At 40.1% G+C, this 27,449-nt stretch overlaps 1 protein-coding gene across 4 annotated transcripts in view; it reads left to right on the top strand.

Moving 5' to 3' along the window:
* map3k4 (mitogen-activated protein kinase kinase kinase 4) overlaps positions 1–27,449 on the top strand; it is an 83,939-nt gene that overhangs the window by 14,575 nt on the left and 41,915 nt on the right. For all 4 annotated transcript variants that reach the window (XM_003215784.4, XM_008123194.3, XM_008123204.3 and 1 more), the window contains exons 2-3: positions 20,380–20,570; positions 23,643–25,006. In XM_003215784.4, coding sequence (XP_003215832.2) covers positions 20,380–20,570; positions 23,643–25,006 — 1,555 coding nt within the window. The remainder of the gene's footprint in view (positions 1–20,379; positions 20,571–23,642; positions 25,007–27,449) is intronic.

Here is a 27,449-nt window from a genome sequence, read left to right as displayed (position 1 = left end):
AATTCACCTACAGTATTTTGAGGCAGTTTTGTTGAGAAGGACATGATTTCATCAAGGTTCTGTGATGAGTCATGGGCCATGTAGTCCCGTTCATGGCACTGTAGTCCCAGATGAAGAGGAGAACTTGGGTTTTTCACCGTCTCAGTCAGAATTGGAACCTTCCCAGCCAGATTTGGGAACCTTGCACCTGCAAGAGATTTGTCTTCCAGAAATCTGTCAAACAAGCCCTGAGTCTAAATCTCCTGTGTTTTCTCGCCACGAGTTTTGTAAACAACAGAGAGGAGTTCAAGCGGCCTCTCGTAGGAGTGCTAGGATAGCTGCTAAGAATTCAGCTGATTAAGCCTGCTTTCCATGGGAAACCTTAAGGAGTCATGCATCTGGACTCAGAGATTAGCTTTCGTTTCTGGTTCCCCAGAGAACTGCTCTTTGGTGGGAAAACTAGACCCTATTTAGGTGTTTTACCCACAAAGGGATTTTGCGGAGTCAATTCGTCAGCTACTGGAGTAAGTTGTGTGTGGACAGCGCGCTCCGTTTCCAAGCCTCGTTCCTGTTTCAAGCCTTGTTCCTGATTCCAAGCCTTCGCTCCGTTTCCAAGCCTTCGTTCCCGTTTCCAGCCTTGTTTACCTCCACGGACCTTGCCTTGTTTTCCGGATTTTGCCAAGTAATTCCACGGATCTTGTTCTCGCTCCTCGTTCCTTGTTGCCTTGTATTAAGCCTTGTTTCAAGTTATTTCCTAGCCTTGCTCAAGTTCATGGACTAAAGGACCTTGTCATCTCCCCTCACTTTGCCTGGCAAAGTGAGTGTTTCGGTTATTGGATTACAACTTTGGACCTTAATATTTTATATTGGACATTGTTTCTTTGGACTAATTTTGACCTTTCCTGAAAGGTCTACTTCTGAACTATTTCATACACTTGCTTTTATTAACTTTATATATTTCCTTAATAAAGATATTAGATAGATTCTGGCCTCTGTGTATTGGTGCTCTGCAGCCTGGGTCGTGACAGTTTGACTCCGCCACCCTAAGCACCAATTAACCTAGGCCAGAATGTCTACCGGAGCCGGACCGGGAGGCCAGCCGCTCAGCTACACCATCGACAAGGAGGAAGTGGACCGCATCCGTGATAAGCTCAATGCGCAGGAGGGAGAAATAAAGGGATTGAAGGAACGCGGAATCCGACTCCCGGCCCTGGCATTGCCAACCAAGTTTTCTGGAGAAGCTTCTAAGGTTCATGTTTTCCGTCGCCAATGCCAAGCTTATCTAGAGGCCCGCAATGCCGAGTTTCCCCAAGAAGACATCAAAGTGGCGTGGATCTACAGCCTTTTAGACGGGCCAGCGGCCAACTGGGCGACGGCACTGTTCGACCAAGTTTCCCCACACCTAAGATCAGCGCAACACTTCTTGGATCACATTAAGGCGACTTGGGGGATCGAAGACAATTTGGAGGCAGCCGGCCATAAACTCCGGCGCCTCTCTCAGGGGGACAGACCCTTGTCCCAGTACATAGCCGAGTTCCGAGTGCTGGCCCACAGCACCGGATGGAATGATATAGCCCTCAGAGGACAATTTCGGGAGGGTCTCAACATCGAGATGTTGGAAGAAATCTCCAAAGTGGATCCCCCCCACTCTCTTGAAGCACTCATTGATCAATGTTTACGAGCTGAAGTCATGCTTGCCAACAGAAAACAATGGGTCCGAGGCCAGAGCGGTAGAGCTGGGGTGAAACCTCCCGCTCCCACCAGCGTCCAGCCGCGTCCAGTATGGAGACCCCCGCCACCAGCCCCATACCCCAGGGGGAGCGAGGAGGTGCCGATGCAGTTGGGCAATGTGCGTCCCAGGTTAGATGCCGCCGAGAAGGCCCGCCGCCAACGCCTAAATCTCTGTTGGTACTGCGGAAACGGGGGCCACTTCGCCAGAGAGTGCCCAGCCAAAGGGAAGCCCCCCGCCCGTCTGGCGGCGGCGTCCTCCACGGAGACGAAGACGTCTGAGGCGGCTGGCGCACAGCCGGCGGGGGAAGCCAGCGACCGGGCGTAGAGAGGCTCGCCAACCCGGTCAAAAAACCCACTCAAGAGCCGCCAACCGGGGTCCTATTTCTTCTAGTGGTCACCTTGTGGTCAGCAAAAAAGGGGCCAGTCATGGTCCATGCCATGATAGACTCAGGAGCTACAAACAATTTCATTGATAGAGAGTATGCCGACTCTCTGGGATTACAATACCATGACTTCAAGAATGCCCGTGTGGTGCAAGCCATCGATGGCCGCCCCCTCAAGACGGGTCCCGTAAGCCAGTGGTCGGAACCCACCAGAATGTGGATAAGGGAACATATGGAAGAGATTTCCTTCTTTGTTACCGAGGTTCCCCATTTCCCTGTGATTTTGGGAATTCCATGGCTGACACTTCACGACCCAAGCATCTCCTGGTCCAACAGAGAACTGCAGTTTGCTTCAAAATATTGCCAAAACCATTGCCTTGTAGCCAAGGTCTGCCATGTCACAGACACTGAACCCATTATCACCTTGCCCAAGAAGTACTCAGAATATTGGGATGTATTCAATGAAAAAGAAGCTGAGAGATTACCCCCACATAGACCTTATGACTGTGCCATTGACTTGGTGGAGGGGGCCCCGATCCCGCGAGGACATCTCTACTCCCTGACTGAACCGGAGCAAGAAGCTCTCAGGGAGTTCATAGAGTCAAACCTTCGCAAGGGATTCATCAGACCCTCTCAATCCCCAGCCGCTTCCCCAGTGATGTTTGTGAAAAAGAAATCAGGGGACTTACGCTTGGTGGTGGACTATAGAGCATTGAACAATATCACTAAGCGGAACAGCTATCCCCTGCCCTTGATCTCGGACCTACTAGACCGACTTCGAGGAGCCAAGGTCTACACCAAGCTGGATCTTCGGGGGGCTTATAATCTAGTTCGCATCAGAGAAGGGGACGAGTGGAAGACCGCCTTCCAGACTAAATTCGGATTATTCGAGTCCCGAGTTATGAATTATGGATTATGTGGAGCTCCTGCAACGTTCCAGCATTTTGTCAATGACATCTTTCAGGATTATCTAGATCGGTTCTTGATCATCTACCTGGACGATTTTTTGGTGTTTTCTAGATCACAATCAGAGCATGAGAACCACGTCAGAATGGTGTTACAACGATTGCGGGATCATGGACTTTATGCCAAGCTGGAAAAATGCGCTTTTGATCTACAAGAGGTAGATTTCCTGGGGTACCGCGTCTCACCACTAGGGCTCTCCATGGACCCGGCTAAGGTTTCAGCAGTATTGGAATGGCGGGCGCCAACCAACAAGAAAGAGGTGCAACGATTCTTGGGGTTCGCGAACTACTACCGCAAGTTCATTCCAGACTTTGCCCGCTGGTCTGACCCAATCACCAGCTGCATCCGTGGGAAACAGCCTTTCCGCTGGACAGATCAAGCAGAGAAAGGGTTCCAGCAACTAAAGAAATTATTCACGTCCCAGCCAATCCTTCAGCATCCAGATCCTGAAACCCCTTTTGTTGTGCAGGCGGACGCCTCCGATGTGGCAATTGGGGCTGTACTCCTACAACCAGTGGGAGACCATCTTCATCCTTGTGCCTTTTATTCCCGTCAATTGACCGCGCCAGAGAGAAATTACACCATTTGGGAAAAGGAACTATTGGCCATAAAGGCAGCCTTTGAAACTTGGAGACATTGGCTAGAAGGGGCCAAATTTCCCATTGAAGTCCATACTGATCATCGAAATCTAGAGCATCTAAGAACTGCCCGCAAGCTAAATCAAAGGCAACAACGCTGGGCTTTATTCTTTGAACGTTTTAACTTTCAAATTCATTATGTAACCCCAGCCCAGACCAAGCAAGCAGATGCTCTGTCACGGAAACCGGAATACGCTGCAGGGCGCAAGGAGACCTTTGAGTCCCAGCTGCTACAACCCGAGAACTTTGCCACGCTCACAGTGGGAAACACCAAATCCACTCCCATTGAATCAACTTCCCCTACTCCAGGACCCCTTTGTGCTCAGGAAATCAGGGCTAGTCAGCAAGCAGACGCCTGGGCACAGGACCAACTTCGCCAAGGACTACGTTTTCCCTTTTCGCTTAAGGATGGGCTACTTTGCTATAGAAATCATGTTTACATTCCCCCAGGACCGGGCAGGGAAAAAACACTTCGTCTGTGTCATGACTGCAAGCCAGCAGGGCATTTCGGGCTATTTAAAACCATGCATTTGATCCTAAGAGATTTCTGGTGGCCCAAGATCCGCAAGGATGTGGAAAAATATGTCAACACCTGCCCAGTATGCCAGCGCTCCAAGACAAGAAGAGAAAAGCCCTCAGGGCTTCTGCATCCCCTCCCTACCCCATCCCGCCCATGGGAAATAATCTCTGCGGATTTTATCACTGATCTACCACCTTCCTGTGGATTGACCACGATCCTAGTGGTGGTGGACCTTTTCACCAAGTTAGCCCATTTCATTCCCTGTGATGGCCTTCCCACGGCCAAAGAAACTGCAGATCTATTCCTCCAACATGTTTTCAGATTGCATGGATTGCCCAAGAGTTTGGTCACAGACCGTGGGTCCCAATTCACCTCTCGTTTCTGGAAAGCACTACAAAAACTATTGGGCATAGACTCTCGTTTATCTTCGGCTCATCATCCCCAAACAGATGGGCAAACTGAGCGCACCAATGCCACTTTGGAACAATACCTTCGCTGTTATGTGAACTACCAGCAAGACAATTGGGCTTCCCTGTTATCGCTGTCAGAGTTTGCCTACAACAATGGGGTCCAGGCTTCTACTAAAGAAACGCCGTTCTTTGCAAACTACGGCTTCCATCCACGTTTCTTTCCCCCTGTCATTGAAACCTCAGAAGTTCCCGCAGCAGAGGACTGGCTGCAGGAACTCACAGCGGTGCAACAACTCTTGCTCCAGCAATTAAACCAAGCCAAGGAGGACTATAAACGTCACGCGGACAAACATCGCCAGCCGGGCCCCGAAATCAAGGTAGGAGACCGGGTTCTTCTGTCCACTCGCTTTTTGCCCTCCCATCGCCCTTGCCAGAAGTTAGATGCCCGTTTCATTGGCCCCTATCCAGTGGTGGCGCAACTTAACCCCGTGACTTTCAAACTCCAACTTCCGCGTTCAATGCGCATTCATCCAGTGTTCCACCGCTCCCTGCTCCTTCCGGCGGATGGTGTGCGCCCTGATACAGACCGGCCGGCCCCCCCTCCTGTTTTGATGAATGGGGAGGAGGAGTTTGAGGTTCAGGACATTTTGGATTCTCGCTTTCACCGCCGCCGCCTACAATATCTCATTGACTGGGTGGGTTTTGGCCCCGAGGAACGCTCTTGGGAAGACGCTTCCACAGTCCATGCTCCTGATCTAACCCGCCGCTTCCATCAGACCTATCCCGCCAAGCCGCGGCCTCGCGCCTCGGGGAGAGAGTCCCGGTTTGAGAGGGGGCTTGAGGAGGGGGATAGTGTGATGAGTCATGGGCCATGTAGTCCCGTTCATGGCACTGTAGTCCCAGATGAAGAGGAGAACTTGGGTTTTTCACCGTCTCAGTCAGAATTGGAACCTTCCCAGCCAGATTTGGGAACCTTGCACCTGCAAGAGATTTGTCTTCCAGAAATCTGTCAAACAAGCCCTGAGTCTAAATCTCCTGTGTTTTCTCGCCACGAGTTTTGTAAACAACAGAGAGGAGTTCAAGCGGCCTCTCGTAGGAGTGCTAGGATAGCTGCTAAGAATTCAGCTGATTAAGCCTGCTTTCCATGGGAAACCTTAAGGAGTCATGCATCTGGACTCAGAGATTAGCTTTCGTTTCTGGTTCCCCAGAGAACTGCTCTTTGGTGGGAAAACTAGACCCTATTTAGGTGTTTTACCCACAAAGGGATTTTGCGGAGTCAATTCGTCAGCTACTGGAGTAAGTTGTGTGTGGACAGCGCGCTCCGTTTCCAAGCCTCGTTCCTGTTTCAAGCCTTGTTCCTGATTCCAAGCCTTCGCTCCGTTTCCAAGCCTTCGTTCCCGTTTCCAGCCTTGTTTACCTCCACGGACCTTGCCTTGTTTTCCGGATTTTGTCAAGTAATTCCACGGATCTTGTTCTCGCTCCTCGTTCCTTGTTGCCTTGTATTAAGCCTTGTTTCAAGTTATTTCCTAGCCTTGCTCAAGTTCATGGACTAAAGGACCTTGTCATCTCCCCTCACTTTGCCTGGCAAAGTGAGTGTTTCGGTTATTGGATTACAACTTTGGACCTTAATATTTTATATTGGACATTGTTTCTTTGGACTAATTTTGACCTTTCCTGAAAGGTCTACTTCTGAACTATTTCATACACTTGCTTTTATTAACTTTATATATTTCCTTAATAAAGATATTAGATAGATTCTGGCCTCTGTGTATGGTTATTGGTGCTCTGCAGCCTGGGTCGTGACAGGTTCATCCTTAAAGATCAGGAACACCTTTAATTTTTTATTTATACTAGATATCGGAAAAAATCATGGCAAAGTTATAATACGACTCTGAATACTATGGGAAATTATATTTATTGTATTTACAGTACTGTATTTATATTCTGCCCTTTTCACCCCGAAGGGGACTCAGGGCGGATTACAATGCACATCTACATGGCAAACATTCAATACTATTATTAGACATACAACATACAGACAGACAATAGAGGCATTTTAACATTTTCCAGCTTCTGGCTTCATGAGGGTATGCTCGCTTCCGACCACAGGGGGAGCTGCCGCTTCATCATCCACTGTGACACTGAGCCCTGTTTGATGGTAGTACTTCCTCATAGCTCTGCTTGCTGCTGGCAGTTTTTTTTATGGTGTTGTAAATTAAGTTAAATTAGCCTCTCCGCATTAAGTGGTACCTAGCTTTCTCTACTCACAGCCACAACTGTTTTTGAGCTTCTTACGTGGGCATCAAGCTAGGCTTAACCCCAACACAGGCATTGAACCAATGACCTCTTAGTCAGTAGTGATTTATTGCTGCTGGCTACTAACCAGCTGCACCACCTCGGCCCATAAATTATAATTTATGAAACAGGTTTTCCAGCTGAACTGAAGTTGGAAAAGATATTTTATTGTGCAAATTAGATATTAGTCTGAGAATGTAATAACTTGGTTAGTATACAGTGTGTGTGTGTGTATCATATTACATTACAGTAGAGTCTCACTTATCCAACATAAACGGGCCGGCAGAACGTTGGATAAGCGAATACGTTGGATAATAAGGAGGGATTAAGGAAAAGCCTATTAAACATCAAATTAGGTTACGATTTCACAAATTAAGCACCAAAACATCATGATATACAACAAATTTGACATAAAAAGTAGTTCAATACACAGTAATGCTACCTAGTAATTACTGTATTTATGAATTTAGCACCAAAATATTACAATGTATTGAAAACATTGACTACAAAAATGCGTTGGATAATCCAGAACGTTGGATAAGCGAGTGTTGGATAAGTGAGACTCTACTGTATATACAAAGTATTTGGTAGATGCTTTGGTGAAGCATTTGGTTGTAATATGGTTTTTGCTAAAAGTTATTAAGCATCCTCCCATGCTAGTTTTGCCATCATATTCCCATAGCTGGTTTGTATGTGGGTGGCAAATGTTTGGTTGGTATCTCTGGATAACCCAAAAATTGAAGTCACCATTGTGGCCTATCTCTCTCCTGATTTATGTGCTGTGTGGCTGAAGTGTTCCAGCCAAATCTACCAATCAGTGGCTGAAAAGTATTTGCCATGATATCTTTACTCTTGACCCAGAAGCTTGCTAGTTTGCCTCTTCCAAGACTGAAGTGCTATAAGCATCCTGGCCCTTTGCCTTTCTGCCAGTGGTTCATCTGCGCACAAAGATTGTACAGTAGTTTATCCAGTTCATTGAGCTCCAACTACCTCTGTAGCTTCATGTTATATTATCATGTTATCCAGAAGTGAGTGACAAAGTTTGCAGGAAGAATATTGTGAGCAAAGATATGGATGCATTTGAGCCTGTCTGGTGAATTCATCTTCAGAGGCTTCTTTCTTAGGATCCTGTCATTGATACAAACATAATGAGCTGTGACCTGGGATACTTTCTCGTGGAAGCTTGCCTGGCATTTTCACTTCTGGATCCACACAATATACGTTATATTTCTAATTTTCAAGATTGGTACTGTGCTTCCTTCTATATATTATGCACTGTGCTCTTTTCTGTATACTGTAGTGCTTGATAATAGCAAGGCCTCATTTTACAGGGGTGGGCATACTTAAGACTGCAATATGATTACAGTAGAGTCTCACTTATCCAGCATTCACTTATCCAACATTCTGGATTATCCAAAGCAGTCTGCCTCCCACCTGGATCCACAGCTCTTTCTCTAGGCAGCAAGGACTGAAAGTTTTACAGATTTAATTTTCGACAATGTTGTTACTGTAAGTTCATTTTATGCAATTTTATCTTTATTCGTAGTCAATTTGTTAGTAGTCAAGGTTTTTATAGTAAATGTTTTCAATACATTGCAATGTTTTGGTGCTATATACAGTAATTACTACATAACGTTACTGTGTATTCCACTGCTTTTTGTTGATTTTTTTGTAAAACATGGTGCTTAATTTGTAAAATCATAACGTAATTTGACGTTTAATAGGCTTTTCCTTAATCCTTCCTTATTATCCAACATGTTTGCTTATCCAACGTTCTGCCAGCCCATTTATGTTGGATAAGTGAGACTATTGTATGTGTTCCTGACAGTTTTAAGGAAGAAAAACTAATTTCTCTCAATTACACATCAGAACACTGTGCTGCACACGCATTGTAACATAATTGGTCCATCACAGATATTGTTGCTATTTCCAAATACTGCAGCAGGTTACAAGCATTTTAAAGCATTGTGAAGTCTCAGCTCAACCCTTTACATAGCCCTGTAGCATGGGTGAAATGGAATTCCCATGGTGATAAGGAAAATGAATGCACAGGAAGCAACAAAGTATGTCAACTACAATATTATGTAATCTGACATGTTTAAAACCATAGATTTTCATTACCTTGGTGTTTTTGTTATTAATGTCAACTGTAATTGGAGAATAACACCAGTAGTCATTGTCTGTGGAGCAGAAAATTCCTGTAAGTTCTAACACAGTGTTTCCCCAGCATTAGATAGTATGATGGTTGTAGATAGGTGGTTTCTGTCTTAATGATCTAAGTACTGTAATCATTTTCTTCATTTTTTTACATGCTCTAATTTTCAATTATTTGGGAGATTTATTTGGTAATAATCAATGGAAGATGATAGTCATAAGACCAGCTGTGTTGGTTGTTAGAAGCAAAACACAAGAAATCAGCTTAACTTGCACCTGCCTGCTTCTAACCCTCTTTTTCTCTATGGAACAGATTAGAGCTTTTAAGGGGCCTCTATACTACTTTGTTTAGCTGAATTCTGAGTGGCCAGAGCTCCCTATTTTATTTGTTATGGTCCTAGATAATCTAGGGAATTGAACAGCCTGGCTCTTAATCTGTTGAGGAATTGTTCTGTTAATTAAGCTTTTGCAGTTAATTGGAGTTAACATGCATTTTCATGTTGATTAATTCAGAAGGTGCATGATAAAAAGGAAACAATCTCAGAAATAATTGAATGATAATGTTACTAGAGATAATATTCCCAGATGGAAGATTAACAAAGAGAGGTCTCCAAGTTTTTTGTTTTTATTTATGTAAAGACTCAAGGGATGGTCACTCAACTTTTAAATTCATGCGCGTGTGTGTGCATGCATGTGAACACTGAATGTCAGATGAATATTTGCCTGTATGATAAGAAACTCATAGATTGTTGGCTAATATATCTTCAGCTGTTATAGCAAAAAGAAATACGCTACATTGTATGACTGCCTCAATTATTTTTGTGTATGTTAATTAATGCTTTCAGTGTCAAGGCTGACTGTATTGTTATGTAACCAAGCAATATTGGCTGTTATGGAATGTTGACTATGCTGTTGTGACAAAACAATCCCTCTTGATAAGGGAAAAGACTTGTATGAATATTTGTGGAATTTCATAATATAGGAACAAATTTACTATACTATGCCTTGCCTTCATTTCCCCGTATTGAATGCCTACCTAGTACATAATGTTAAGAAATAATGGTCTCTTAAACTGATGGAAGAAGAATGAATGGCCAGTGTTCTAGGATAGTGTAAATACAAGGTTGTCCTGTTACTATAGACTCACTAGTAATACAGGATAGAATAATAATTACGAACAGGACAACCTTGTATTTACACTTCATTTATAGATTTCTGTGTAAGTTAGTGTTAGTCAGTGTTCTAGGATGTCTATTCTTCATATTTCAAGACTGTCCTGTAGCAAAGTTTTATGGGCATCCTAACCTGACTTTTGCTTCTCATAATTCTTGTGTGTATGTTGATTTTTTCTTTGGACAGATGAAGTTAACGGTAATCATAGAAAAATGTCACCAATTTTACTGATAGGTCTCTGTTGGGAATAGTTTTTGTGTCACATACAGAAACTTCCTCAACCGAAAGAGCAAATTGTATTTTTCTCTGGTTAGTACGTTTTCATTTTTCATGTATATTTTCCCAATCCCCACTTCAAGATTGTGGGGAAATGATCAATATTGTTCAGTTGTAATGCCAAATCACTTTCTCCCTTAATCTAATCTGATTCTTTCCCCAAGTTGTCCGTGGTAAAACAGACTTTGAACCATTTGTGCCTAGAAATCAGAACTGGAGACCACAGTTTGAGCATAATTTCTAATTTCATTGTCCAGGCAAATTGTGATCTCTGCGGTATGTAGTTTTTCAGATTTAGATGTTAACAACAAACTAATTTTCTGGAAAAGTAGGAGTTACAGAGAACACAGAGGAATGAAAAACTATGTGGCTAAGATTTATTCATATAATTGCTCACAAAAAATCGGTATGGTATCTCAAACAAGATTCTATGTGAAACCTTTGCTGCATGTTCACTTGGGTCTTTGGTAGAATGTTAATAATTTTCAAGTTAGCAATATAAAATGATTGCATCCTTTTTTTTAGTCTGACTATTCTGTTGTAATGATTTTCTCTGGGCTAAAATTAAGGAGTTCATCCAGTTATCAAGCAAGAAGTAGAATTATTCAGATTTTAGGAAAAATAGTAAAATATGCCTTTTTGGGGGTTCATCTCACATATTGCAAGTATTCCCTTAAGCTGTTGCATATTTTGTTTCTTCCCTTTGGTGATATGTCATTAATTCTACTCAGTTACAAAATAAAATGTTGGTGATGGTTAGACAATATGACAATAACCCACAAAAATTAATGACTTACTTGTGAGAAAAGTGAGTGTTCCAAGTGGACCACTGCTATTCTAGAGGGTCTCCCTTCTACACCCTCCAAATATATTTTGGGGGATTCCCCAGCATTTTAGTACAGGTTTGGAGAGGGGAGAGTGAGAAGCAAGAGGTGGGGGAGTGTGTTGGCAGGTTTGCCTCATCACATTTCATTTCTTGATAACAAAGGCAGAATGCAGAGCTTGGCACGCTGCAGGGATGAGTTCTCTGAACACTAACGATCCATTTTAGTTAACGAATTTTTATCCCATAAATCTGAGCATATTTGATAGGATGAGAGCAAGGTTGCAAGGAAGAAGTATACCATAGGTGTTATTTAACTTATTTTCCAATTCTAGGAGTGGAATGCAGTTGTATTTGGGAGGGGGGGAAGGAAGAGCAAGAACTATTTCAACAAAAGACTCTTGCAGATATCCTTCTTGCTGTTACCCAATCTTATATAACTCTGTGTTGTACTGAAAAATGTTTGCCTTATAGTAAGCGTTGTTGTTCTAATTTTATGAGGTTCTTGGTCCAATCTCATTATCTGTTGTACAATATAGCGATGTCAGTTTCTACAAAAACACTTAAAAAAATAACACTATGATTTGTTTCTTGTTTTGGTATTTTTTCCTTAGTTTGAATCGGTTTTCACCTTGCATCATTTGTTCTGGGACTTTTTTGAGTTTGAGATGAGGTCTGTAGCTTATGTTTTCAAAACAGTAACACCCACACAGATGGGAGGCATCATCACATTCAAGACATATCCTAAATCTTGTGTGCATTCAGCCCTCTTTATCTATTCATTGTGCAACCATTCGTCCAGTCACTCATGATTGTGCCATTTCATTAAGGGACATCATTTTATTGTGTAGTTATATGCAATAAGGCTTGATGGATTCTGGTATTCCCAAGAAGTCCTGAAACCATAAGTGAATAGATACCAAGGACTTGTTATACATATGAAAAATTTGTGGATGGGCAGAATCCTCAAAATGTCTCAGTGAAGACTGATTATGCTTGCTGACCATCGAATCCTGACTACCTGAAGGTGTTTGAGAAATAGTATTTTCATGCCTTGTTTAAAATACTGCTAACTAGTGGCTAGAGAACAGATGTTCACACTGTTCAAACTTGCGAGAGAGGAAAACATCATATAGTATACTCAGTAACACAAAGACCAAATTGCTCAGTCAGCTTTTTGAACAGTGTCATCAAGAGGCCTAAGGGGTGTGAAACATCTGGTCATGAAACCAGTTTTGCGTCTTCTCTTGACATTGAAGCTCATGCCCTGTTTTGTGGGTCACTAGTTGATAAGAACTGGATTCATTGCAGTAAAACAGTTGGTCAGAAATTGGTCAGAGATAACTTTTTTGGCTAAGTGGAAACAATTCTTTTTATTTTGCTTTAGATGCAGTTACTTAACTTTGTCAGTTCAAAGTTCTGTTGTCATAAATATTAAATCAGTTTAATGTTGTTTCTGTTAAAGTTTGCAACTGTGTAGAAAACTGAATGTGGAGAAAAATTAGATTTGTTAGTTTCTAATTGTGCCAGTTAAGAGAGAACTAAGAGTTCTGATTATATTTTTCTGTTGTGGGAACATGAAGAACTGCCAAAAATATTAAAGGAATGTATTTAGCTGGTGATCTCATAGGTACAGAAGTTTGGTAAGTGCTTAAGTACTCTAAAATTCTGTTTATGTCAAGGGCTAGAAGAAACTCATTTTTCTTCCTTTCCCCTTTATGTTTAAATATAAGTTTGTTTATTTATTTGTTTGTTTCATTTCTATACCGCTTTTCTCACCCCTGGGGGGGACTCAAAGAGGTTCACAACATAGTAATGGCAAAATCCAGTGCCTCACATAATATAAAATACATCACATATCTTAAATAACATATAACTTTGGATTAAACCATTAAACATCGGACATAGATATAAACATAAAATATTAGGCATTGCACCAATCCTGAGGTTGTCATTTAACTACTTCATTTCACTCCCAGAATGCTTGCATGTTTAGTTGTTTTCTAAACATTAGGAGGGACATTTTCAGTGATTTCACTTTCTATTGACTGACAATTTGTTAATGTTGCTCAAGGCATTTTTCCATTGTTGAATTTTGGTTGTTGTTTCTTCAAAATAAACAAGTGCCCAAAAATCTGTGCTCAGTGGATTCATAATCTTTTAGAAATGCTGGTCACAGAAACATAGGTAACAGCTATTCTCATATTTACATGTTAGAGCTCTTTAATGGGTTTTTTTTTGCCTTGCTAGAAGTTATGTTGTAGTACTGAGTAAATATAATTTTTCAGACATATACTATGATGCATTGTTGCACCGAACAGCCAGATTTCCAGTGAAATTTAATCTGATGAATATTAAATTTCTCATTCTAGGGTAATTATTAGTTCCTTTAGAGCTGATTGTTTCCCTGCTTCAGTACACCCTCTTTCTAAGCTGTAAGTATCCTGAGCTTTTCTACATTCTTACTACCTCTGAGCTGACTTTATCATTTAGAGAGGATTTCCTCCTCCCTTTGTCATTAGCCTGACAGATGGTGACATTAAAACTCAGTTCATTTTTCCTGAGACATAAATTAAATACTTGCTCTTTTTTCTTTTGTGCCTACTATATTTCTTTGATTCTAAGACACCATCAATTATAAGAAACACATTAAATTCAGTACCACCAACGGAATGAATATATATATACACACACATACATACACACACACACACATACCTGTGATTCTAAAATGCACCCAATTTTTAAATATGTTTATAGTGGGAAAGTGTGTCAGATTCAAACAGGTGAACTCTCCACCTTTTTGCAAGGTTTTTGTTTAAATTCCTCTTGCATTCTTATAAAATGCGTGACTGTAATCACATGGAATATTCTGTAATTATAAAGTATTTATACAGTTGTGTACACAGGCTTTTATTGGTTGCAGCGGGAAACAGTTATCAGCATAATCCTGTAACTGCAGAAGCTTTGATTTCTGTTACTTTAGCTGTTGGCTGATGTTGAGTTGCACTGTTCAGTTGTTTCATAGGTTCCCTTCTTTTTTTGCTGCAGTTATGGTAAAAGCAGGTCTGGGGCTATAGCCAAGCACATGGCTTCTCTGGTCTCACAGCCTCAACAGGTGCAGTAGGGGACAGTATACTGCTCTGTCTGCAGATCAGCTTCTGCTGTCCTTGCTGAAATTGCTGCTGCTAAACTATTAACAGCCCATGATGATGTCAGGCTTCCTAGTTTCAGCACTTGTGGCAGGTATAGTAGAAGCTGATGCACAGAGGCACATTTTTCCCAATGCAGCTATGGTTGCATTTCTGTGGTCTAGTTTTTTCACCTTTGTGATTGCAAATGTTACTAAAGATAGAATAGTGACGTTACAGTAGGATGAGTAGATTCTAGCTTGCCAATTATGACTGCTCTTATAAATCTGCTCATTAATATTGATAAATGCTCCTGGAGAGAAATCAGTGTAATCTTTTATTTTAATACATTAATGTGCAGTAAAATAATAATTAGAAAGAAAGCTCTATTTTTAAAAAATATTATGTTATGTATTGATAACATTAAGTCCAACACAAGTGAAAAGCTGTATTTAAAATGGAGTAACCATTAGTTGGGGTTGAAAAAATCATACAAAGAGCTGAGAGATAGGAGAGTCACAATTTAACCAACAAACAGTATTAATATACATTTCCTTTAGATAAGGGAATGATTCAGTTCTAAGTTATTCTGTGGGAGTACTACATCAGATGAAACATGACTAAATGAGACGTAGTATAGATAACATTTTATACAGGAAGTTAGAATATATGAATTTTAGACAGAATTTCCTAATGATTTTTGAAAGATGATATAGCAGCACTGATTTTGATAAGACATCATAGATAATTTTTAAATTAGAACTGTATCTATGATACCTTACCAGAATCAACACTGGAGTTTAATCCTTTTGGGAATGTGTTTTAAGTTCGCAGATGTAAACATAAAATTATAAATGATTTCAGATTTATTCTTCGAAGTTTCAGTTGAGAGCAGGTTAGCTATGCATGTCAATTTAAAAATCCTCTCTTGAATCATAGTGAAATCTGACAAACTGAAAATACAGGAAAATCTTGTTGAAGGTTCTAGATTGGGGTTACACTCCCCCTAAGGGTACAGATCTGCAGCTTGGGGGTCCTCCTGCACTCAGTCCTGACTCCTGAAGCTCAGGTGTCAGCGGTGGCTGGGAGGGCTTTTGCACAATTAAAACTTGTGCACCAGCTGTGCCCATACCTTGAAAGGTCTGATCTGGCCACAGTGATCCACTCCTTGGTTACATCTCGAATGGATTACTGCAGTGCACGATATGTGGGGCTGTGTTCGAAGATGTCCCAGAAACTGCAACTAGTGCAAAGAGCGGTGGCCAGATTACTAACAGGAGCTGAATGTGGGAAGCATACTGCCCCCTGTTAAAGCAGCTCCACTGGATGCCTATGTATTTCAGGGCCCAATTCAAAGTGCAGGTTACTACATAAAAAACTCTTTATGGTTCGGGTCCTGCCTATTTGTGTGACCTTGTCTCTTGAACCTACTCAAGCTCTGAGTTCCACTGGGGAGGCCCTGCTCATGGTCCCACTGTCCTCACAGGCACGGCTGGTGAAGACGAGAGAAAGGACCTTCACGGTCGTGGCCCCTCAGTTCTGGAACGCTCTCCCCAAAGAGATCAGACTGGCTCCCACTCTAATGACCTTTAGAAAGGAACTTAAAAACATGCGCGTGAAAGCAGATTTTTGACAACGATTAACTACAACTTAAGTGATGGAGTTTTAATTTATTCCAATACTAATGGGATTTTAACTATTTTATTAATAGGAGCTTTTTTGCCCTTGGTGTATAACATGTTTGATTCATCATCAAGTTTATATTTATTCTGACATTTTTGTTGTTTAATTAATGTTATTACTGGTTTATTTTGTTTATGTATCATTATTTGCTAATTTGTTGGTTGATGAATGTTGTTTGTCTTGATTGGTTGAGTATTATTATGTATACTGTATACTTTTTTTTCTATTGTGAGCCACCCTGAGTCCCTTCAGGGAGAGGGGGCAGGATATAAATGAAGATTATTATTATTATTATTATTATTATTATTATTATTATTATTATTATTATTAGGTTCATAGACTAAGTACTTAACACGAATCAGACTCGAAGAGGGATAATTTCATGTTTGATACTATTGCAAAATAATTTTGTCCCAAACATCATGTGGTTTGTATGCATTTCTGTATGATTGCAAAAAGCCATGTCTGAAAGCTCATGCCAGGATCAAATAAGGTGATAGGCATTGTTTTAATGAATTGGCTTGATTTTTATTTCTTTTCTTTCCACCCCTCTCTTTGGCATATATGTAATTTTTTCGGGGGGGGGGGGGAGGGGGAGGAATTAATATGTTTTTTATTTTCAATTTACTTAATAAAAAACAATGAAACAAATCTATATACATGTATATGAGCATGAACTAATACAATACTTCCTAACATCTATACAATATTTGTATTTGGTTATACTCTGTTCTCCTCCCACCCCTCCCAATGTAGTGACTTCCCATCCCATGTGTTGGTGACATTCATATATAATTCCATTCTTCTTTTCTATTACATTATTTTTCTATCCTCTCTTCTGGCCTGATATTTGTTATTTATTAATAAACAATTGACTTTTATTTCTTAATGCATATAGAAGTGTTAATAATAATTTCTGGACAACTTCAGAGCTACCAGATAGCAGTTCAGTACTTTTGCTACCTTCTTAGACTCTGATAAAAATGAAAGTCATCGAGGAATTGAGAGAGAGAGGATGAATACCACCTGCAGGCCATATCCTCAAATGACCTGACATAGTGGTTTTGTCTAGATGTTAAATAGCAGTGCGTGGGAGACAGTATTGACTTGTAATATGTGTCCTCTCCTGCACCAGCGTCCCTCATGCCGTAATATAATCTAATGATCTCCGAGAATTCTTATTTCCATCCTGAAACTACTATTACATTTATTCTACATTTCTGAAGTATTTTATTTATCAAAATATTTATGTTCTGCCTACACTGAAGGATGCACAGTAAAATCAAGTGAAACCACTTTAAACAGTAAGAATAATTACAACAGGCTAAAGACTTGTTATGCAATTTAATGCTTGAAACAATGTAGTTTGAAACTTAAATCGTTTAAAGCAATTTAAAACCACATGGGCTGTAGATTTGGACCAAATGAGTAAGCCCAAAGGCTTTAGTTTTTTTGTTTTTTTATATGAAAAAGAAAACATGTTTACTTTGTGCTGGAATTATGCCAGTGTTGGTGCCAAGGAGGCCTCTAAGGGAAAGAATTCTTCAACTAGGACACCATAGCAGAGAAGGCCCTCTCCCATTTTAATATATGTTTCCTTTTAGAGAGAAATGCAGGTGGACTGCTCCAGCAGCTCTCAATCTTCAGACAGGCATATGTAGGGAGAGGCTCTTCTTCAAATATGGAGGACCCAGACTGTTTAGGGCTTTAATGCTTTTATACAAATGTTATTCATTACTTTTCATTTATGCAAGAATGTGCATGTTTCATTGACCAAATTTGCATCAAAATTGACTGAAATATTTTTAAACCCCTAATTATTAGACTTTAATTTCAGGGTCTGCAGATCCTGTCAGAAGCACTGTTTATGGTACCATCTTTTCTTTTTGCCTATGCACAAGTGGAATTGTAGTTTTGATTAGGTAGATAATATGAAATAGAGGAAAATTAATCTCTCTTCCATTCAGTCTCATGCAGTGCTAGTTTAATCCCTCAATCATCTTCTTCTGTAGACTAAAGGCAGGCCAAGAGGTCCAGACATTCAGCGTATTGCTTCTGATTGTTTCTTCCAAAATCTAGATAATACTTGCATAGATAAAAGGAAGTAAATATCCATAGCATTTATCTACTTTCAGTTTTTTCTTCACAGTAATAGGGATTGCATCCTGGGCTGGGCTCTGATGATGTTTCACTATGTTTGGTCTGGTAGTCTATTGATAAATTTGAGTGGGAGACAAGGACTCTAAATCTTAATTCTTGTGAATGGAAATACTGTGACATGCTTGAATAAAAATTAGGTGTGTGGTTTGGATTCGGAGGGAGATACACGCACCCTAAAAGATCAGATTTGTAGTTTTGGGCTGGTCCTTGATCCAAACTTCTTCTTCTCAGAAGTCAAATGATGTTAGATGCAAAGAGCATTTTTTTTGTTCTGACCAATTTGGTATTTAGGTGTTCTACCTTTGCAGTAAAGTTTAACTACAGATACAGTTTGAAGATGAAGGCACCAGGAGAAGAGAGAGGCTGTATAAGTTTGGAAGAACTGAGCAGGCTAATAACAAGGTCTTTTGAAAGTCTTTCATTCATAGTCACCATGAACTGAAGATAACTTGACAACACACAACTAATAAATAAAGCAGTATAATACAGTACTTTACCAGCTGTAATTTATGCTGTTTCTCCCTTAGATTAGTCTGCTAAAATTACTCACTCTGCATGGGATTGCCCTTGAAAAGGATATAGAAATTGGAGTCAATGCAAGATATACCAAGAAAAGTGCTGGTGGGAGGTGACCATTTTTAACATGAGATGAATATGCTAAAATTACTTACTGCTAAAATTTCTCACTCTGCATGGGATTGCCCTTGAAAGGGATATAGAAATTGGAGTCAAGGCAAGATATAGCATGAAAAGTGCTGGTGGGAGGTGGGCATTTTGAACATGTTATGATTATTTTAATGAAATTATTTTGACTTGTGTTTCATTTTCAGGTTTGGTTGAATGTGCTGCTGTTAAACTTTAATACTTTACAGTCCAATTTTGGTGTCATAGTTTGAAGACTTGTAAAGCCCTAAAAACCTGATATATGCAGTTAAGAATTACCTTTCTCTTTCAATTTGTTCCACCTGTTGGCTTTGATTATCCTCTGGTCTTCAGATCTTCATGAAGTTAGACAGGCAGCTGGGGCTGGCAGTTTAATTTCATTGCTCTTTTTGGATTCAGAATACCAGAAAAGAGTCTCCACCCAGATGTTAGGAAGAACTTTTTACTGTAACAAAAAGACTTCATTGGAGAGCGAGAGAGTACTTTAGCAATGTATTCCTGCATGGCGGAGGGTTGGATTGGATGACCTCTGTGATCCTTTCAAATTCTTCTGTTCTGTAGGGACACCCAGAAGTAAGGTTATGGGTGGCCAGAAATAATTTCTTATCACTTTGTTTATTTAGCTTTTTCATCCCTGGTTTATTTGAGGTTAAATATTTGCCATCACTTCATACTCTGATGGTGTATGGTTTTAGACATTGTGTAAAAATAATCCATAGGCGTTTCAAACCATTATAAATGACTGCGTTTTCCCATGTATTTTGGTTTTGGTACTGGCAGAGAGTTGGAAGTTGGAAGTTCTTTTTAATAGTCCTGATTTTATCTGTTCTCATCTTTAGGTTCTCTCTTTGGAGTATAGGCAGCATGTAACATTTGAAAAACTCAAACAATAAAGTGTCTTGAATTTGAGAAGCATCTATTTGTGCAGTTTACTTTCTCTAGTGCTATAGAATGTCTGCTCGTCTGAAAAACAGAAATAGGAATTGTATTTTGTGTATTTTGTGAGAAGCTCATCTGTTTGGTGGGGATAGGCATGTTTCTATATATGTCATTCCTTTTAATGCTTTTTCATATTAATCTTGTTTATATTACAGGTATTTGTGGGACACTTTGTGTGCATATGGTTGTGTGTTTGCTGACCATAAGAATATTATCACTTCTACCTTTCTGTTAATTGGGCAAATGCTAGCATCATATTCTCACCATTAACACTTTTCAACCAGAGGCAAATTGTTCTATTAAAAACTGGGATAGAGAAACATTTTCTTGGAGAATCACTGTATTTCATAGAGAGTGGCAAGAATACAGAAAGCTCCCATTGTTGAGGTGGAGATAAACTCATGGACTTCTGTTTCTGTATTGACCTCTGTATCTTAATTCTTTTGACTGCTTAGGCAGGAGAACAGGCCTGAAAATGTTGCGTGGAAGATCTCGGAGTCTGATCCTGAGGAGTTATCAGATGAAACAAGTACTGAAACTTTCTATGGAACCTCTCCTCCTAGCACCCCACGGCAGATGAAACGTTTATCAACAAAACACCTGAAAAGTAACGTTGGGAGACCTACCAGCCGTTCTGCTCTGAAAGGTGTGTACAAGACATGGTATATAACAGTGGTTCTCAACCTGTGGGTCCCCAGATGTTTTGGTCTTCAACTCCCAGAAATCCTAGCAGCTGGTAAACTGTCTGGGATTTCTGGGAGTTGTAGGCCAAAACACCTGGGGGCCCACAGGTTGAGAACCACTGGTGTATAAGTTTGCATGCAAAAGACTGTAGAAAACAATATTGAAAAATTTGGCATACCTTGCCACTTTTCCAGTGCTTTTTTACTTTTAGTGATGTCTAACTGTTTTCTATATTATCTTTATCCTTCCAAAATTGTATTGTAGGATTAATCAAAAGATGCCATTACCTATTATTGACTGGCAATTCAGTGTAGCAGTGGTTGGAAAATGGAATGTCAGTACTATGTGGTTAAGGAGTAGGATGGCTAGGTGGAACCAGTCTGTTCCCTGTTCTCCCTTTCTCTGATGTGGTTGTGCTAAAGCCCATGCTACATGTAGTATCCAGTGACTTAAGTCTTAATCCATAGAAGCTACTTTTTCCCCCAAGGGTCTGTTGATGTAGAATGACATCATTCTTGTTCTCCTATTGGAGAAATGGAGAGCATTATTTTGCTGTTTTGCTGCTTATTGAGTTTCAGGTGATGCGGGGAGTGGGTTGAAGTTTGATAGCCACAGTTGCCACCTGATGGCAATTAGTGGGTAGAGAAATCTTTGCTAATTGAATTGAGCAGCTACAACTGTAAGATTCCCTTTGGTCCATCCATGTGTCATTTCAGTTTAAGTTGGTGCTTGCTGGCTCATTGGAAGTGTCAGCTGAATATGTTTCATTGGTTCTGTTCCTTGCCTGTTTTCTATGTGGAAATGGTTCATGTGAGGACTTTGATGTGAGGACCCACATGGATCTTGCATGGCTGAAATCACCACCACTCTCAAAAGGTTGCTCACTCCTGCCATATCTGTAACCATGACTGTATTTGAGGAGAATCTTGAACATCGTAGGCTCTAAAATCGCCTAGCCAGGTAGCATCTTCAGTAACTGCCCTCCTTTTTAAGTTGGCACGGATCAGCAACCCATTATGATTGGATAGTGGATTGCTCCTCTTGCCATCCCAGAATGAATCCTCACAGTAAGTCCTGTTTCTCATTCTTTAGCAGTCCAATCATGCCTGTGAGAAGGCAGTGGAACTCATTTTATTCCCCATTCAGGTGTTAACCGATGCTACCCTGTTTCCCCTAAAATAAGACACCCCCGAAAATAAGACCTAGCAGAGGTTTTGCTGAATTGCTAAATATAAGGCCTCCCCCAAAAGTAAGACCTAGCAAAGTTTTTGTTTGGAAGCATGCCTGCCGAACAGAACACCAGAGCATGCAGGATCAGTAAATTTACGTACCATAAAGTGTTATACATGGAAATATTGGTAGTAACAAGAAATTCTTGATATGATTCACAGTTTGTCTAGTTATGCTGGTTTATGACAACAACTACTGTACAGTATATAATAAATGTTCATTTTTTTGTTCAACAATAAATGTGAATTCTTCTTCATGGAAAAATAAGACATCTCCTGAAAATAAGACCTAGAGAGTCTTTGGGAGCAAAAATTAATATAAGACACTGTCTTATTTTCGGGGAAACACGGTATATACAAAAGGTGTTGCAAAAATAAAACCTTTCAGATAAAACAATTTTATAAAATTGTATGTGGAACCTTACTGTTTTCTATTTTTAGAACTTCCAAGTGTCAGTTTTTAAAAAAAATGTAGGTGGAGGTAAGAAGATATGAAATCCTTCTCCATTCCATCAGACGTTATGGTCTCTGAACTATCAGTTAGTCACTGATTCCAACTGCTATGTGCAGCAAAAGGATGATTATAATAAAAAGTCATTTCTTATAATTGCAATTAGTTGAGCACAATGTTTCCATTAGCATGGTTTCAGACATAAACCTATTATTTAAAATACTCTACAGTATAGTTATGTCTGTCTTTATTTACAAAGTGACTCAGCATCAGCTTGATTTTTGTTTGGGAAATGTGTTCTGGTATTTTCTTCTGTGGCATTAATAATTATTACTATTAAATCATTAATGGCTGTTAAGCAAAATACATCTATTTGAGGTGTTAAGTTAGGTTGTGGTTTAATGTGAAACAAAAAAAGTGTGGGACATCTATTTCATGTACCTAGATGATCTCAAAAAGATTCTTGTTAATAGAATCATAGAATAGTAGAGTTGGAAGAGACCTCATGGGCCATCCAGCCCAACCCCCTGCCAAGAAGCAGGAAATTGCATTCAAAGCACCCCCGACAGATGGCCATCCAGCCTCTGTTTAAAAGCCTCCAAAGAAGGAGCCTCCACCACAGTCACAGTTCACTTGTGGGGGGGGGGGGGGGTAGTAATACAAAGGGGAGAAGTTAATTAAGAAATCAGTTGTTATGCCATTGTGCCTTCAGGTCAACTTCAATTTGGGGCAATCAGTCTTGTAGTATTTTTTTGGGGAAGGGGGAACACAAGATTTATTCTAAGAAGTTTTGTCATAACCTTCCTTTGATCCTTGAGAAAGCAGTGACTTCTCCAAAAATCACCCAGCAAATTTCCATGATGGAGCAGGGTTTCAAACCCTTGTCTACTCAACACTTAAACCACTACAACATACTAGACTGAAGAATCCAGATCTGGAAATACATATTCAGAGCATTTATTGATGCACAGTGCCCTATCTTTAATTATGTGGGGTATAACTGTGCTTTATTGCCATACTCCATTATACCATGTTTTTTTATGGCAGCTAGTAAAAATAAACTTTTCAAATATAGTACTATTTTGAATACTTCAGTTATGATAATAAAATTGTAAACCATTAGAAGCATATGTTATATTGGCAACCTCTTTATTTTGGAAACCATTACTTAATTTTAAAGACCTGTTACAAATTGAAATTTCTAGTAGATTTTTTATACATTTAGCATGGCACAGTTAAAACTGAAAACCCTTAGAGATGGAAGGAATAGAGAGAAAGTATTAATAATTTTAAAATGAACTTTCTGCATCTTTTTGTGTGTGCACCAAATGCTTTTTATTTTCTGATTTTTCAGAAAAGATGAGCTCACCAAACCAGCTGCCTAACAAAGAGAGCTTCAAACCCGTTGAGAACTCAGAAGAACACAGCTACAAGCAAGGGAAAAAGATCCGAGCCACCTTAAGGACAACAGAGAGGGATCACAAGAAAAACGTACAGTGTTCATTCATGCTGGAATCAGTTGGTGGGTCCTTGCCAAAAAAGTCAATTCTAGATGTTGATCTCAATAAGCCTTACCTCAGCCTTGGCTGCAGCAATGCAAAGCCGCCAGTATCTGTACCTGTGCCTATAGCCAAAACCACACGGCAGACTTCTCGAACTGATTACCCAGCGGACCGCCTGAAGTTCTTCGAAACCCTACGACTTTTGTTAAAGCTTACCTCAGTTTCCAAGAAAAAGGACAAGGAGCAAAAAGGCCAAGAAAGCACTTCCTCTGTTGAGTTAAACCGATCCAATGAATTGATCTGGCTTGAACTGCAAGCTTGGCATGCAGGCCGGACTATTAACGACCAAGATTTTTATTTGTACACAGCCCGTCAAGCCATCCCAGATATTGTCAATGAAATCCTTACTTTCAAAGTGAACTATGGGAACCTTTCCTGTATAGGAAACGGAGCCAGTCTTAATGGTACATCGGGAAGACTGTGTAAAGCAGCCTATGGAGCTAGTGCTGTGGGCTACTCAAGCTACCATGAACACCTCCATCGGCAGCGGGTCTCGTTTGAACAGGTAAAGCGGATAATGGAGCTGCTAGAATATGTAGAAGCACTTTATCCATCTCTAAAGGCCCTTCAAAGTGACTATGAAAAATACGCTGCAAAGGATTTTCAGGACAGGGTGCAGGCACTCTGTCTTTGGTTAAACATTACAAAAGACTTAAATCAGAAACTAAGGATTATGGGAACTGTTTTGGGCATTAAGGATCTCTCTGACATTGGCTGGCCAGTGTTTGAAATCCCCTCTCCTGGTCCGTTCAGGGACATGGACCCAGAAGATGAGGATAGGGAAACCTCCGGGGCTTGCACAGAGGAAAGTGAAGACGAAGAAGAAATCTCAGAGGAGAGTATGGAGGAACTCAGGCAAGCCATCCAGAATAATTTTCCTAGTAGGCCAAATTTTGACTTTGAGGCACAGGATCATTTGTCCAGAAAGCTTGACAGGCTTGAATCCGAGGATGACTCAACCTCCTGGGTTGTCACAGAATGCAGTGGTGAGGCCGGCTGCAGCAGACACTGTTTGACCTCTATTTATAGGCCATTTGTAGATAAAGCACTGAAACAAATGGGGTTACGAAAGCTAATTTTAAGACTGCACAAGTTAATGCATGGCTCCTTGCAAAGGGCCCGAATGGCATTGATAAAGAATGATCAACAGTTGGAGGTAGGTTGGGAATGTAGATGTGTCAGTTGGTTATTTTCTCTTGTTCTCATCATCACATGATTGGTTGATGCTGTTGTTCCTCTTTCATTTATATCTAATGCTTTTCCTTCCATGCTGGAACCACAATGTCTTACAAAATATTTAAACCAGTGCAGATTAGAAAGAAGAATACAATAGTCATTATTTAAAAATGCATCTAAGATTCTTGTGCAAACTATAGAATTTAAATTATTTAAAACTTCATTAAAAGTCAGGGCTTAAAAACCAACAAAACATCACATTATTTAAAGCTCTTTGGAGCCAGTTCCTAAAAGCCTGTTGACATGGATATGTTTGGAATGAGAGCAAGGCTTGAAGGGTGTGCCAAAGACCGAGAGTAGCTGATGAGAAGGCCCTCTTCCTTGTTCTCACCTTAAGGCTTTCAACAACAGTTCTGTTCTACTTTTCCCTTTAGAATAATTCTTCTGCATATTGAATATGTGTAAACAGTTGTCCTGTGGTATGAATTGGCTTGCTAATGACTCATTTTAATAGTGTAATGTGTTATGTGAACTATCATATGTAAAACCATAATATGATATGCCAGTGTCAGTCACTCTACTTTTAGGTGAAGTCCCATGATAGCTGTACAGTGGGCCTTATGCGTGGAGTCTGTTCAGTTTTTAAAACATGAATTGGCACAAATATTAAGAAACTGTTTATTATATTTATAAACTTTGTTTGCTGTGTCCTTTTTCTGAAATGTGCCAAGAGGAGTTTTGTTACTATCCTGTGCAACTTGTTCCATGGATGAAACAATAGGTCTTCTAATTTTAAGAATTTTTCTTGTAATTCAGATACAAGCTTATAGACCAGGGGTCCCCAAACTTTTAAAACAGGGGGCCAGTTCACGATCCTTCGGACTGTTGGAGGGCCGGACTATAGTTGGCCACTGAGCAATAAATAATAATAATAACAACAACAACAACAATAATAAAAAGAGGGTTGCGAGAGACCCTTTGGGCCATTGAGTCCAATCCCCTTCTGCCTTTGTGCACCAAAAGCACAACCAAAGCATCTCTGACAGATGGCCATCCAGCCTCAATGTTATTATTATTATTAATAATAACAACAACAACAGCAACAACAATAATAAAGAGGGTTGGAAGAGACCCCTTGGGCCATTTAGCCGAACCCCCTTTTGCCTTTGTGCACCAAAAGCACAAGCAAAGCACCCCTAACAGATGGCCACCCAGCCTCAATGTAATAATAATAATAATAATAATAATAATAATAATAATAATAATAATAATAATAATGGTTGTAAGAGAAGAAGGGACCCCTTGGGTCATTTAGCCCAACCCCTTTTACCTTGAGCCGTGGGGGCCGGATAAATAGCTTCGATGGGCCGCATCCGGCCCCCGGGCCTTAGTTTGGGGACCCCTGTTATAGACTGTTGTTTTGCCCACTTGTTGCCTTTGTTTTAATCATGCAGTGACAACAGATGATAAGTAACAATGGTTTATACAATGTTATACTTGAATTTTAAATATAAATATTGAAATGACCAGAGAATTGAATTACACGGCATGCTAAGAATCTTTTCTAAAACGATTGTATTTTGGAAGTGGGGTATGAGAGAAAACAGCAAGATTTTTAGAAGATTGAGGTACTGAATGAATCCATGTTCCAGGTGTTAGACTGGGAAAATATTAGTAATATTAATAACAGCATTTAAAAGAGCTTTTTAATTAAGAAGATTAAACCCAGGTAAGCCAGTTCTTCCTTGTTATACACAGATTTATTTTTATCCCGCCTTTCTTCCGAAATAGGGATTCAAGAAAAGTAACAACTAGGACACAGTGCAAAATTAAACACTAAATATGTTAATGTATCATTTAAAAAAAAACCCTTTGTGTCATTAAAATTAAAACCATTAAACATATTAATATTAAAATGCATTTTTGTTTTTCAGTAAATATTTTGGGCAATCTGTGTCAACAAAGTGTTGAATGAAGTCATGAAACTAATACTTAGTAAAAATATATTTCATAGTACTGTATATCCCTTCCTTAAACTTGGTTCTGTCCTTTGAAGTTATACTATGACGAAGAACAATAATTTAACTGCCAGTGGACAAAACATCAAAACTCTTTATGGGGAATGGGGGAGGGGGTGAGGGAGGGGACAAGACAATAGTCACACATTGTCTAACATCTATAGTTTCTGGCTGTTCTTGTTTTATTGGTTTAAATTATACACTTCAGAAAGAAGAGGCAAGATATAAGAGAGCTTCTGGTATTATTGTGGCTGTATGCTGTAAAAATGCACTGTTGTACTCTTTAAACTAGGATAAACAAAGTCGTGAATACTCCAAAATAGAGTCCATAATGTGCATCAGCACATTATGGCAAAAGTTATCCATAGAATACAAATTACTGTATGAACACCGAAGTGCTGCACT

The sequence above is a fragment of the Anolis carolinensis genome, chromosome 1 (assembly GCF_035594765.1).
Source record: "Anolis carolinensis isolate JA03-04 chromosome 1, rAnoCar3.1.pri, whole genome shotgun sequence".
NCBI classification, from domain to species: domain Eukaryota; kingdom Metazoa; phylum Chordata; class Lepidosauria; order Squamata; family Dactyloidae; genus Anolis; species Anolis carolinensis.
This window is presented reverse-complemented; position numbering and strand designations above follow the sequence as displayed.